The sequence below is a fragment of the Fusarium vanettenii genome (genome assembly GCF_000151355.1).
Source record: "Fusarium vanettenii 77-13-4 chromosome 1 genomic scaffold NECHAsca_1_chr1_3_0, whole genome shotgun sequence".
Taxonomy (NCBI): domain Eukaryota; kingdom Fungi; phylum Ascomycota; class Sordariomycetes; order Hypocreales; family Nectriaceae; genus Fusarium; species Fusarium vanettenii.
In genome coordinates, this window is record NW_003315881.1 from 3784454 (window position 1) to 3798451 (window position 13998).

At 53.6% G+C, this 13998-nt stretch overlaps 4 protein-coding genes across 4 annotated transcripts; 2 read left to right on the plus strand and 2 right to left on the minus strand.

Moving 5' to 3' along the window:
* Window positions 1-475: 475 nt before the first annotated feature.
* NECHADRAFT_65901 (uncharacterized protein) lies at window positions 476-3639 on the plus strand (the record flags this gene model as incomplete). The annotated part of the gene is made up of 3 exons (XM_003053818.1): window positions 476-1267; window positions 1318-1689; window positions 1734-3639. 3 exons carry the CDS (start codon window positions 476-478, stop codon window positions 3486-3488), a joined length of 2919 nt encoding a protein of 972 aa, XP_003053864.1. The 3' UTR covers window positions 3489-3639.
* Window positions 3640-3662: 23 nt separating this feature from the next.
* Window positions 3663-4772, minus strand: NECHADRAFT_75434 (uncharacterized protein; the record flags this gene model as incomplete). The annotated part of the gene is made up of 2 exons (XM_003054526.1): window positions 3663-4294; window positions 4349-4772. 2 exons carry the CDS (start codon window positions 4770-4772, stop codon window positions 3663-3665), a joined length of 1056 nt encoding a protein of 351 aa, XP_003054572.1.
* A 1543-nt stretch (window positions 4773-6315) lies between these two features.
* NECHADRAFT_102401 (60S ribosomal protein L23) lies at window positions 6316-7625 on the plus strand. Its single transcript, XM_003053819.1, has 5 exons — window positions 6316-6385; window positions 6765-6812; window positions 6872-7118; window positions 7176-7253; window positions 7304-7625. Exons 1-5 carry the CDS (start codon window positions 6372-6374, stop codon window positions 7334-7336), a joined length of 420 nt encoding a protein of 139 aa, XP_003053865.1. The 5' UTR covers window positions 6316-6371; the 3' UTR covers window positions 7337-7625.
* A 1531-nt stretch (window positions 7626-9156) lies between these two features.
* On the minus strand, window positions 9157-13084 carry NECHADRAFT_75436 (uncharacterized protein; the record flags this gene model as incomplete). The annotated part of the gene is made up of 2 exons (XM_003054527.1): window positions 9157-9635; window positions 9688-13084. 2 exons carry the CDS (start codon window positions 13082-13084, stop codon window positions 9157-9159), a joined length of 3876 nt encoding a protein of 1291 aa, XP_003054573.1.
* Window positions 13085-13998: the final 914 nt, after the last annotated feature.

Here is a 13998-nt window from a genome sequence, read left to right on the forward strand (position 1 = left end):
CGTCCTCGGCAGCTGAGGTGGCTAGCCCTACTACATACACCTTCTTATCCCCGGAGTGTTAGGGCGTCTTGGGCGGCCCCGGCGCTGTAAAACATCGCCTGTCTCCGTTCGCCGAGTGGTGCCAAGAGGAGCAGGCTCCAACAGATCGCCGGCAAACCCCCACTCACAAGAATCATCGCAGCAGGTCCTCTTTTCATTCCATGTTCCACCTCTACAGCAGCCTCTTCAGCCTCTTGGCTCTCGCTGGCTTCACGACAGCTTCTTCGCATGCAAGACCTCGGGCATCAACTTGCAGAACCTCGTTACTGCATCGCAGCTCGTTGATGGCCTCAACCAGACCCTAGCGTCCATTCCAAGCCCGCCGACTGTCCGTCTCTGCCCGACACGACACGACACGGCACGATCGACCCCACGTCCATCTACCATTCAACTAGCAGATATCGCCGTCCCTTGACCGACGTGACACCAAACCAACATGTCCTACCTGGACGGCTTAACCCTCGGATACAGCTTCAACAACAATGTATCCGAGGGACTTCCCGACGCCGCACAGCAGTCCACCACGGCATCCCCGCCGTCCAACAATCCCCATCAGACCTCGCATCGCAGCAGCCAACATCAACATCGACCGTCATCGCAAGGCAGCGTCACCGTCTATCAGACCACGGGCCCCGACGCCCACACCAGCCCGATCCAGCAACCCGGGAGCAGCACTCCGGCCCTGAACCCGCGATCATGCGTCACCTGCCGCCGTCGCAAAGTCCGTTGCGACAAGCAGATGCCCTGCTCCAATTGCCGCCGAGCCCAGATCCCATGCGTCTTCCCCGCCCCCGGTCGGGCACCGCGGCAGCCGCGCCCAAGAGACCCCAATGCGCCCCCAAAGAACTCGAGCCAGCGCGAGATTGAGCTGATGAAGCGCCTGAGGAAGCTCGAGGGCATCGTCGAGGAGCTGAGCGGCCAGATCGAGGTCGAGTCCGGGGGCAAGGGTCCCTCGTCGGCCAATTCGCCTGAAGCCGCACATGGAGCGCAGGCCTCAAACATTGACCGATCAGCAACCTTTCCCCAGAGGCATTCATCCAGCGCATCTTCTCACCCTGGAGTCTTGGGTCAGCCAAGTGGGAGCCCGAGAGGTAGCGATGCCGCAAGCGATCAAAGCGAGGCGAGCCGAAAGCAACTACACCAGAAGTTTGGGCGATTGGTGTTGAACGACCAAAGTGGGAGCCGAAGATATGTCAGCAACGGCTTCTGGGCAAAGCTCAACGACGAGGTTAGATTCTCTTATCGTAGTACGGTCTGAAGATGGCTAACTGTTTCTAGCTCGATTCTATTCGAGAAGAGACGCAAAAACTTACCGACGAAGACTTCGACGACTCAGATTATGAGGAGACTCCAGATAGTTCCCCCTCATTGATAGTCCCGGCAGATCACCACTCCTTCATCTTTGGATACCGCTCAGCAGATGTGAACCTCGAGAAATGCCGCCCTCTACCCTCTCACATTCCGTTCTTGTGGTCTGTCTACCAGGAGAACGTAGAACCACTCATCAAAGTGCTGCATATTCCGTCAATGGAGCCGATATTCCGTGACGCGAGGAAGAACCATGAGCAGCTCTCACCCGGAAATGAAGCTCTGGTGTGGGCCATCTATTACGCTGCTATCACTTCACTTGAACCCGAAGAGGCAAGTTCAGTCCTATGTGACAGTATTGAAGCAAAACTAACTAGGTAATGCAGGTTCGAGCAAATCTTGGCATCAACAAAGAAGACGTCCTTACGCAATATCGTTTCGCTGTCGAACAAGCCCTCGCAAAGGCCAATTTCCTCAACTCATCCGACACTTCGATAATTCAAGCCTTTGTCATATTCCTCGTCGTGGTCAGGCGTCAAGATGAGAGCCGCTTTTGTTGGTCCCTGACGGGGTTGGTGGTTCACCTCGCCCAGGGCATGGGTCTTCATCGAGACGGATCACACTTTGGACTGAGCCCCTTTGAGACTGAAATGCGGAGACGTCTCTGGTGGGCATTGCTCGTACTAGATCTACGGTCCGCAGATGAACTCGGCACTGATCTAATCATTGGGGATCTGTTCTACGACACTCAGATGCCCAGTAACATCAACGACGCTGATATCAACCCGGAGACGACAGAGTTTCCCGAGCCGAGAGAGGGCCGCTCTGACTGCGCGGTGGCTCTGGTTCGCTATGAAATCTGCAGTCTCTCAAGACGCCTTCTCCGAGCTGCATCAGCATCAGCTTCGTTTTGCCCCAAGGGGGCACCCCTCGCTGATCTCGGGCTCGCAGAACGAGAGCAGATGCTAATCGAGGTATATCAAAGAGTCGAGGGCAGGTTCTTTAAGCACGTGATGGGTGATGCGGACCCCTTGTACTGGATGGCAGGCATGATTGCCCGTATCATCATGGCCAAGATGTGTCTCGTTATTTACCAGCCCATGCTATTCCCTGGCTCAGACGGGGAGCTTTCGGCCGAAGCCAGACAGCGTGTCTATGTGGCAGCGATCGAGATTATCGAGTACAACCACATTCTCAACACGGATTCGCGATGCAAGCAGTACAGATGGCTGTTCAAGACCTACACAAACTGGCACGCCATGGCGTATTTCCTCATCGAGAGCTGTCGTCGTCCGTGGACTCCTCTCGTGGAACGTGGGTGGCAGGCGCTCAACGGCTATGAGGGACACCCAGCCGAATACGTCCGCTCCGCCGATTATACGTCTGTTATCCTGCCCATACGGAAACTCTACTTTAGAGCTGGCAAGCACCGAGCCACAGAGATTGCCCGTCTTCGCAGCAACCCCGAAGAGGCACGTCGTGTGGAGTTTGAGGAGCGGATGAATCCAGCCCAAACGTCATTTGACTTGATACCGACCGGCGAGGATAAGATAGATCAGATGAGGGGGAGGTGGAGGACCCTTGTGCGATCAGATGGAAGCAACGTGCCCATATCCACACCAGCTGATATGAGTCCAATGGCACCTCCAGCGATGCTTCAGCCAGGACCACCAACATCACAATCACGACCCCGAACGCCCGCAGCAAGCGAGGTACCATCAAATATCAACCTCTCGGAAGCCGCTGTGGGACTTATGAACGAGCTGATGTCACAAACTACGACTTTCCCCATGACGACATTCTATCCATTGAACGAGATCGGATCGGCCGAGATGAGAGCCGCCGCATCATCAGGTTCCATGAGTACACCAGGCATGGCGGCTGCTCAACTACCCCAGCAGCAACAGACGCAGCTTGGGGGACTAGGTCAGCCGTTTTCTCAGCAGCCACTACAACTACCCAAGGATGACAATCCACCCCCATACCTGTGGCCTGATCCATATCCAGCCATGGACGAAAACTTTGACAACACAGGGGGCGATGATGTCGACATGTTGGGTGACGACTTTAACTGGCATGATTGGAGTCAAAGTATTCGTGGCTTGGAGATGGAGAGCACGCAGGGGCAAAAGGGATGGTGATTCAAAAATGGCATTGTAACATTGGATGGCAAAAATGGTTTGTGTTGGATTTGACTGCGGCTGTATGATACCCGGTGGAGTTTAGATGGTGCGATCTACATGGATTTAGACAAACTTCCACTCTGAATACAGCCAAATTGGTTGTTTGAATATGGAGCATATAACTTCTAGCATCTATAGCTTCTCGCTACTCGCTTGGCTCTTCTTCTCCTCCTCCAAGACGTCCTCTCTCCTCCGGACTTCAACATTGGTCGGTCCACCTTTGCCAAAGTTGACGAGAACCACACGCTCCCAATCTCCTCCCCTCTCCGAGCCCTTGAGCTCCGGGCCAGGCTTGTCTAGTCCTAAAACGACTCTCTTGTCCTCGTTTCTGATAAAGAGGTTGTGAGGACTCATGACTTTGTCGCCCCACGGGATTGTTGCTGTCTTGTGCCCCTTGCCCTTTTCTGTCTCTGCTGTCGGTGTCCTCTTGAGAAAGGAGAGAAGCTTCTTGCGCTGGGCGGCAAGTTGCAGGGGTCCTTCTTCTAGGGATCCAGATCGGCTTGTGAATATGTCAGAGACGAGGGTAAGGAGGTATGCCTGAGGAGGGAACAGGATGATGGAGTTGTCAGTGGCGCGAGAGAGGAAGGTCTTGGCGGGGGCAAAGAGTGCAGCGGTATGCTCAATGCCATCATCGGGAGTTGGAATGAGCATCTGAGACGGCATGTTGCCGCGTGTCAGAGGAAGCATGTAGAGATACATCTGTGTTGTGAAACGCTTTGCGTTTATGGTGGGAGTGATCCAGCGTGTGAAGGGGATAAGGCCATCTATCACAACCATCAGCTCTCTCATTTTCAGTCAATGCAACTCCACACACGAACCCAGGTCTGGCTCAGCGCCTACGGATTTTAGCCATTCGAGAAACTTGACCTGGTTGCCGTGGATCTGCTTCCTCGCCGCGTCCCGCTCCTCGATGCTCAGGTTTATCAACCCGCCGCTCTTCTTGGCCAGCAAGATGCCCGTCTCCTCAAACGTCTCTCTTATGGCACCGACCCTGTACGCCAGTCCGTCTTGATGCCTTTCTGGTGAGTCCGCGACGGGAATCACACCGTCGTGGTAAGGGTCCAGGTTTCCGCCGGGAAAGACATGCGCCGAGGCAAAAGATGTTGAGGTGTGAACACGGTGTAGCAACAACACGTCGTTGACGGGAGAGACGAGAAGTACTGAAGAGCTAGGTCTTGGGTCCGAGAGCGGACGCTTGCCCGCAGAAGAAGAAGAGTGTCGTTTCTGAGTCTTTGAAGCCATGATGAGTATCGAAGGAACAAGACGCTGCGAAGGCCGGGGAACAACAAAGCTACATCTAGAGCCGCTGCGGAGAAGCAGCTGTGAGAGGGGGCGCCCAATGGAATTGAGCGAGGGAGGCATGGGTAATTGACAGCGGGTGTTGGGTTGTGAGGGTTGAGGGGAGGAGCATGTGAGGACTTGAAGCGCGGGCTGGGGGTGACATCGTGCCGAGGTCCGCTTCTATCGGCTCCGAAAGTTCGGCGGAGGCAGGGGTTGCGGCCGAGAATAAGCGGCGGGGACGGGGCCGGTTCGGTCGGTGATGAGTGAGCGGTGATTTTATTGTGTGCGTGTAAAAGAACTGGGTATCATGACGGTCAATGGATGAGTTTTTTCTATTAAATGGAATGATTTTTTTGTAAAATGAAAAATAAAACAAAACCATTGCTCACATTGGCGATAACAAATCATCCCCAGGTAATTTTCCCAGTAGCCTTCTTCGGCATATCAATGTCTGGTACATAAGTCTTCTCCAACGTTTGAGATGCACAGCATGTTTCAAGATATTGCCAGCAGAGAAAATTCAAACTGCGAATTCATTTAGGTGCTAATGGAATAATATAAAGTAGCATCCGTCTCCCATATGAACAAGAAATTCCATGACAGTGTCGTGTTGTAGGGTAGGGAGTTAGTTGGCTTATGTTCAACTTCTGACAGGGGCTGATTATTGACAGTCATACAATAACAGGATATTAATGAGATCAAATTACTTGTACTGGGTTGTCTATACATACTTGCCAACTTTGCAAAGGTATTTCTATCTCTGGCAAAAAGTTGTCTCGCCGCCCGTTAGACGCAAGTGTCCAAGTATCACTACGGAAAATGGGCAAAAACAGCAAAAAAAGAAAGCACTTCTCAATCTTGATTATAGTGTTATAGGAACAGCCCGATGCGGGGGTCGAACCCGCAACCTTGAGATGGTGAACTCATAAGAGTCTCACGCTCTACCGATTGAGCTAACCGGGCGTGCTTCGCCCGGGCATCTGGCCCGTTTGACGTTGAGGTCGGCGTCTCGAAAATCGACTTATGAGCAGGAAAATGTGTGGGATCAGGGCTTGGAGAGATGGGCTCTGGTTGGATGCGTGGTGGATTGGTGGTTCGATGGGGGCTGCGGTTTGGGTGGAGTCGAGTTTGCGAGTAGCACCGTGTTGATGTGCTTGAGTGTTTGGTCGTGGTGTAAGATTATGTAAAGAGCTGGGTGGAAAAGAATGAATGAGAGAACGAGAGAAGAAATAGAACAAGAAGCGAATAAAGTAGACACCTTCTTCAATAAACAAATTCGTCAGCGTCATAACTGACAGTGTTGAGTGACTCTCTTCACCAAGGGAGATGCCGTGGTTCTTCAAAGTGGATCCTCATTGGCCACCTGGAGCCATCTCTCAAAAACCACCTCCCAGTCACGTGCACAAGACCCATTCGCTTCCCATAGGGTTTCTCACCCCACACATCTATCTCATTGTTTGGGAAAATTTCGACTGAAAAGCTCTTGTTCACGACGGCATCTCGAGACCCGGCACGACTCTTTACGAAGTAACGCCACACTAACCCCCTCCCTCAGACACAATGGCCAAGCTCTCGTAAGTTGTTCTTCTTTGCGGGCTCATCGTCGACAATTTCTCTGCCAATTTTTCTGCCACCGGACTTGAGAGGAGCGCGCGCGAGAGGAAAGTTGGGATAAATTTCATGGCGGGGTGGGAGGGAATCGACATGATCGGTGCGCCCGCGCACACGAAAACGACGAAATATTCGAGCTCTGCACGGCATCGTCGACTCGACCTTTTGACGGCGACGGCACCGTTCACGAGCATACCTGCTGTCTGAAAAATTACAGCTCGACCATCCGACGACAATTACCATCTCCAACTCGAGGGCGCCGTGGCAGAAATTTGGCAGAGAAATACGAAGCGAGACGCAACAATGAACTCCAAGACACCAGACTGACGATGATCTCTACAGGCGTGGTGCCCCTGGTGGCAAGCTCAAGATGACCCTGGGTCTCCCTGTGTACGTCCTCCACCCACGAAGCAAAACCACTCCGACCGAAGCGCTAACAAGCCCAACAGCGGTGCCGTCATGAACTGCGCCGACAACTCCGGTGCCCGAAACCTCTACATCATCGCCGTCAAGGGTATCGGCGCCCGCCTGAACCGATTGCCCGCCGGTGGTGTCGGTGACATGGTCATGGCCACCGTCAAGAAGGGAAAGCCCGAGCTCCGAAAGAAGGTCCACCCCGCCGTCATCGTCCGACAGTCCAAGCCCTGGAAGCGATTCGACGGTGTCTTCCTGTACTTTGAGGACAACGCTGGTGTGGTATGTTTTGGTTACCTTGCAAGAATTTGGGATGTGGTTGGTTAACAAAACTTGCAGATCGTCAACCCCAAGGGTGAGATGAAGGGCTCTGCCATCACCGGCCCCGTCGGTAAGGAGGCTGCTGAGCTGTGGCCCGTAAGTTGTCTCTCTTCTCTCCCACAGTTCATCTGCTAACTCTATCCCAGCGTATTGCCAGCAACTCTGGTGTTGTCATGTAAGGTGCTTGCTTGGGGGTCAAGGAAAGACAAAAGGCGTGGTTCTGTCCTGAAATGCGATCAAGCTAGAGCGCGAATTAGAAAGTTCGCCCCCCCTTCTTTTACCCTCCCCGTGAATAATAAATCACCGGTGAGGAAAAGGCTGGGGGAGAGACAACGGAGGAAGAAGGTCAAGGTCGCTGGATTGGCAGGCTCTTGCATTTCGGTTGCGGCGTGTAAGGAATGATTCACATTACCAGGCATCACATCAGGGACAAAACAAAAGTCACTTCAAAAACTGGTTTTCCTGGAGGGGTGTTTTTTCGCTCTTGGGTTTTGCATTTCCTTTGAACGAGACCCGATGCTGTGACTGTGTGCTCGTGAAGATGTTAGCTTGATGTGGACATGGTGATGGAAACTCAGGTATCATGACAGTTGCTACTGTTCTTTGCAAGGTATTGTATTCGGTATGAGCCCATTGGACGATTCTGCATGTTCAATTGCAGAGAAGCGGAGTCTGTTGTGCGCAACACCAAAATGGATTAAATGTTAGGCACACTAGCCGCTACCTACTTGGCACACAACTGGAGTCATTCTCCATGCCAAGCCCTCATGAATATCTGGGTATATACTCATCCAGTCCTTTTGATAAGAATTGGTGAGGGTCAACTTTATTTATTTAATCCTTGTGATATGAAATGAGGAGGAATGGGTGTTAAGAGGTTGGTAGGTAGCCAAGTTGATGCGTCCAACATTTTCCCCAGTGTCCATACTACCCTATGGCATCACAGTGGAATCAAGGGCACCACCCTTGTACAATACCATGGCGAGAAAAAAGACAAGCATTAGATGGAACTGGTTGCCGAACCATCTACTGGTCCATTAAATGTTATTTTTGTTTTGTTTGGTGTAGCGCGGTCACTGGGTCTGGAGAGACTTCACCTTTTCAGGTCACTTGATCTCATTCACACGAGAGTTTGACAGCCCCACCTTACACAATTCTTTCACACATCATAGGATGAGGATCAGATAGATACATGGTAATTTAGATCCCTTTATCAGAGCCATCATTTGACTTAGATTACCTTGCTCTGCTCTGATATTTCATAATGTTAAAAAAAAAAGAATTGTATCTAGATACTGACGAGAATCATTAAGGATAGCCCGGAGATGATGTCAATCAATTGGTACACCAGATCACACACTCTGGTTCCACACCACGAACGGGGTATACCAAAGCTTGATCAACGACAGCTGGTTCACGAAGCAAAAGACTAGAATTTGTCGACAATTCGACATTGGAATTTTTCGTATCGCGCTTGCTATCACATTTATAACATCCACCCTCCATTTCTCATGTTCGGCCCTCCTCTCTCTCTCCCCCTTCGCGTTGTTGTTGCCGAATCATTATGCAAAGCCAATACTATGCAGCTTGAGAGAACAGATGAGACTGGAAAACGAAAAAGAGCAAAAGAACACTGTAAAGGAAAACGGAAAAAAGAGACAACTATGAGTCTAGTGTACAGGAACTAGAAAAGTGATGAGGAAAACGAAAATGCGAAACGAGAGCATCCAAAAAAACCCCCCTTCCGAGTGAGTCCTTTTCATAGTATACAGAGTGGCTGGCTGTATGTACCTTGGGAAGGGACCTTGATGCAAAGTCCCGTGATGCTTTGTGAACATGTTACATCGAGCGATTGGATGAATGATCCTCGGGTGCTCGAGGGATGATTTTTTGTGGCTTTTGTTTTTGTTTTGTTTGCTTTTGATGCATGATGCTGAGGCTGAGGGTTCATGTCGAGGACATGCCCAGAGATTGGAGTGCGTCATGAACTTGTGTCTCCTCACATCTGCTGGTAAGGATAACCCATGCCAGGCATGCTGTGGCCATGGCTATGACTGTGACTGTGGCTGTGCGCGTGACCATGCATGAATGGCTGGTTCCCAGGCTGATGGGGTGGAGGGGGAGGAGGAGCATGCTGAGGGTGCGGCTGGTGAAGTTGAGGCTGCTGCTCGAAATGGAGCGGATGCTGAGGATGTCCATGCGAATGCTGGTGCTCAAGCGGATGCTGGTGCTGATGAGGATGCATCTGTGGCTGCTGCGGCTGCATCATCTGCTGCTGTGCCTGTTGTTGCTGTTCCTGCATCTGATGCTGCATTTGCAACTTCATGGCAGCCTCCCGCTTGGCCGCGGCCTTACCCTTGGGCTTGGGGGCCACGACTCCCAGTCTCTGCTCGGCGGCGGCTTGAGCGGCCTTCTTCGCGGCGAGGGTAGCCTTACGCTTCTCGACAGCGCCAGCCATGTTGCCATTGGCCCAACGGTCTGTGACGTATTAGTTTGAGGTGAGCATACATAATCCACCTAAGCAACTCACTCTTCATAGATGCTGACATCTTTTCCGACTTGGTCATCGACTTGTAGTCCTTCGGAGGTTCCTCGCCTTCCTCGACAGGGGGAGGAGGAGGAGGGGCAGACGCTCCATTCTTGGTGTCTAGGCCAGACCGAACAACCTTGATCTTCTGAACCTTGCGGCTGTTGGGGGTCTGGGCCGACTCGACGGGAGGCAGAGGCGTAGGGGCGGCAGAAGGAACTTCGCTGGCGATACCGACGGCGCTGGCTCGCTTGCCTCGCTTCTTGGGGGGTGCCTGGGAAGACTCTTCAGTCTCATCGGGGTCGTCGCGGAAACGCTTCTGTCGCTTAGGCCGGAACGAGTAGGACGATTCGGCAGTGTGCGAGGACTCCTCCGATGAGGCTGTGGTCGGACGGGACTCGCCATTGTCGGTGATGGCTGAAGCAGGCTCGCTAAAGTGCTTGCTGCCTCCCTTGGGAATCTTGAGGGTGAGGAGATGACGGCGGACAGGTGGCTTCTCCTCCTGAGGCTCCTCGTCAACAAACTCGTTGGGGTCTGCTTCCTCATACTTGACGGCAGGCTTGGCACGGCCGCGACGAGTAGGCTTGGCAGGCGATTGCTGAGGTGTAGTATCTTCAGCGTCAGGCGTAGGCGCAAGGTCTTCGACAATGTTTGGCACAGCACCCTTACCACGAGGGCCTCGTTTGCGCCTTGTCTTGGGGGCCGTCTCAGTATCCGAGGGCACTTCGTTTGTGAAGCTGACGGAAAGGTTGGTCTGCGTCTCCTCCTCACCATTGGCGCCCTTGCGACGGCGACCACCGCGGGTCGGCGCAGGCGTGGAGCTTCGGCTGATGTCCTGTGTGGCGGGGTCAAATAGCTGAACTGGCTTGCGCTGTCGCTTGCCAGTGACTTCTTCAGTCTCGGTGGCCTTGGCAGTTTGTCGAGGTTGGTTTCGAAGAGATCGGCCGCGGGTCATTATTCCGACTTGCTGAGTCTCGGGGTTCTGCTTGCCAATCTTGGAAGGATGAGGGTCGTACTCGAAGCCGTAGGAAGAAGCCATAATACGATCCTGGCCCTGGAGATAGCGAGTCTCGTTCATGCTCTCCTTCTCGCGGGCCTTGTAGCCCTTGACGGCAAAGTCAGGCTCTTCATAGTTGACTCCGTGTTGGTGAAGGTTGCGAGTGCGAGCTTCGTACTTGGCATCAGCCGCTCGTCGGCGAAGGGAGTTTTCGTAGTCATCGACCACCTTGCCCAGGCTTGTCCATTCCTGCTGCCATTGAACCATAGAGACGTTGATGGCAGTGAGAACTTCGAACAGTTCCTCGGTCGTCATGTTTTCGTGATCCTCAATCGCACTGAGGTACTCGGCAGGGTCTCTGAGCTTGCGATACTTGTAGTAGCGACGCTCGTTTGGTTCTTGAGAGTCGCCGACGTCCATATCATCACCGTCGTCTCCACCGGGAGCAGGCGAGTTGAAAGTTGTGGGATCTGTCGAATCAGGCACAGGCGAACCGCGGGTGGGAGTGTTGAGCGCAGGTGTAGGTGCTTCAGGAGCCGCAGCATCTGCATTGTCGTCGTTGTCTTCCACCATGGGCTCCATGTCAATGCCTTCTCGATCGGTGTCCTTGCCTTCAGGTGTTGGCTCATCGGTTGCGCCATCCTCTTCGGAACGACCCTTCTTCTCAGGGTACAAGACGTACTCGCCATCGATGTAAGGCGTGAGGTGAGCCCATCGTCCGACTGGCGCTGGCTGTGGCTTAAACACCATCGCAGGTCGAGGAGCTACGGGCTTCTGAGGGCTGGATTTTGTCTCTGAAGGCGCCGAAGAAGCTGGCGTCTCAATGGTTTCGGCTGGGGGAGGAGGAGTTGCGGCCTTGATTTCGGCGGGACTGGGAGCAGTAACGGGCTCATCCTTGGCAGGAGAAATCTGAGGTGAATCCGGGATTGGAGTGTCGTTGGTGGTAGCGGTAGCGGTGGCAGTGGCGCCCATATCTTCTGGCTCATCCTTTTGAGGTTCTTCAATTTGAGGTTCTTCAATGTGAGGTTCCTCGACTTGAGGCTCCTCGACTTGAGGCTCCTCGACTTGAGGCTCTTCCTTTGGAGGCTCCTCGGGAAATTCCTCTGGAAGCTCCTTTGGGAGCTCCATTGGAAGTTCTTCTTTTGGTGGCTCAGCCTCGGGTTCGGCATCAGTCGAATCGCCATTCACCTGGACGGGTGCGGGGGCGACGACGTCAGTGTCAGTCTTGACAGGCTCGGCAACATTCTCAGGCGCTTCTTCGATGGGCGCTGGTGATGCTACGAGTGCGGGCTCTTGAACGAGGGGAGCAGACTCAGCCATCTCAACGTCTTGTGGGGGAGGGGAAGAGGGTTTCTCGACCGGGTCGATATCCATCTTGTCCTCTTGAGGCATTGGCGATGGCGGTTTCTGGTCTGGTGATTGGGGAACTTGATGAAGTGGTTGATGATTTGTTTCTTCCTTGATGACGTTGGAAGAGGAGGTTGGGTCGGTGTCTGTGTTGTCGGAGGAGAGGGATGTGGGAATATCTTGAGGAACAATAGGATCGGGAACAATCTCATTGACAGGTGCCTCAAGTACACCGTTTGCTACCTCTTCGGGCGCTGGTGAATGAGCAGGTGAAATTTGCCGATCTTGGTTAGCTGGCACTGTCAATGGTGACAATGCAGTATTAGCATCAATAGGTGGGTTGTCGACAGGTGCAGGGTCGACAGTATCAACGGCTGCAGTGTCAACAGGGTCAACCGGCGCGGGCGTTTGTGGTGCATCTGAAGCTTCCGGTTGAGGTTCCACTTTGGGAAGTTGATCTGGCTGAGGCTCTGCCGATTGAGGTAATATTTCATCCATAGGTTTCACCGCAGGAGGCACTCCTGATGGCTTCTGCTCTACAGGAGGAGCGGGTATTGTGTGTTCCGTTTTGGGGTTACTTGAAGGGATATGACCGGCTGGCAGTGCCGGCAGGTCAGTTTTTGGTGACATCTTGTTGGCTTGAGGTGATGAGTGATTTGAACCACTGGGCTCGCGGAACTCTGATTCATCGGCGTCTGAGTAGTAGGCGCCGACTTCTATCGTGTCTTGTACGTCATTGTCGTCGTCTTCCAGGGCGGCCTCATGATAGGCCTTCATCTCACTCGACTTGCGTGACGGGTTCCTCCGACGAGTCGATGGCGTATCGGCACCCATCGAGGCGCCTCGCCTCTTGGGGTCGGTGTTGTAGAAGTCATCCGTCTCATAAGTCACCTCGGACCTGCGTTTCCTACCGCGGGCAGACGAGGTTGAGTTGGGGACGAGGACATCGTCGTCGATGTGCTCAAACGTGTAATCCACGCGGGCACGCTTGCGAAGACTGTGACCGCCCTTCCTAGGGCCATGGTCGTCCTCGTCGGCCATGGGATAGTTGTCCATGGTTGTAGAACGCTTCCTCGGGTTGAGGCCGCGGCTACTACCTGGGGGGGAGAAGGTGAATGCGTGCTGCAGCGGCTTGCTTGAGCGGCGAGCGCCAGCACTGGCACTCTGAGGGGTGGTATTAGTGTGGGCAACAACGGGGCTCGTGGATGAATTGAAGTCAAATGAAGCCTCCGAAGCTGAAGTGGGAGAGGCTGAAGCTCCCAAGGGACGACGGCGATGAGTTGTCCGTCGCGAGCGGTCCATGGTCAGCCAGGGCAGGCTGGACGGGGATGAGGCTGGGATGTTACAGCAAGGACGTGTAGCGGCCAGCCGGGCCCGCGAGAGGCGTCATGCGAGAACACGGAGCGTAGCGGGCGCGCCGTGTAAATAAAGACGACCTACTCCCAAGATGGACAGACACGCTGGGGATTAGGGAAGGGGTGCCCAGATGAGACGAGGCTGAGTGAGGGTGATATGAATAGGTACAATGAGACCCGGGATGAGCGTGTTGGAGTAAGAAGAGCGAGCCAGGGCAGAGAAAGAATTTTGAAGTACAGGGAACTGGCGGCGACTTGCAAAAAAGAGTAGAGCGTAGCGATGCAACAAGGACAAGACAAAGGCAACAAGGGGCATACAGAAGCCGGCAAGAACAAGCCGTATCATGCGGCGTCGACGAGTGATTGCAATATACGTCAAGAGACGCGGGTGATGAAGACGGTCTCGTCTCCTTTTGGCCAGGCTTTGATTCCGTAGGTTGATTTTCTCGAGGTGTCGTGGTCCGTCCGAATAAGCCAACAACCTTGGCTGGTGCTGAACCAAGGACCCGCCCGCTGTTAGTGCCAACCGGGCCAGTGAAGCCTCGCCCTCTAACACCGGACAAGGCTCAGAGCCAGAGACCCCCCCGGCCATGAAGGTACCTCCCCCGGGGTTCC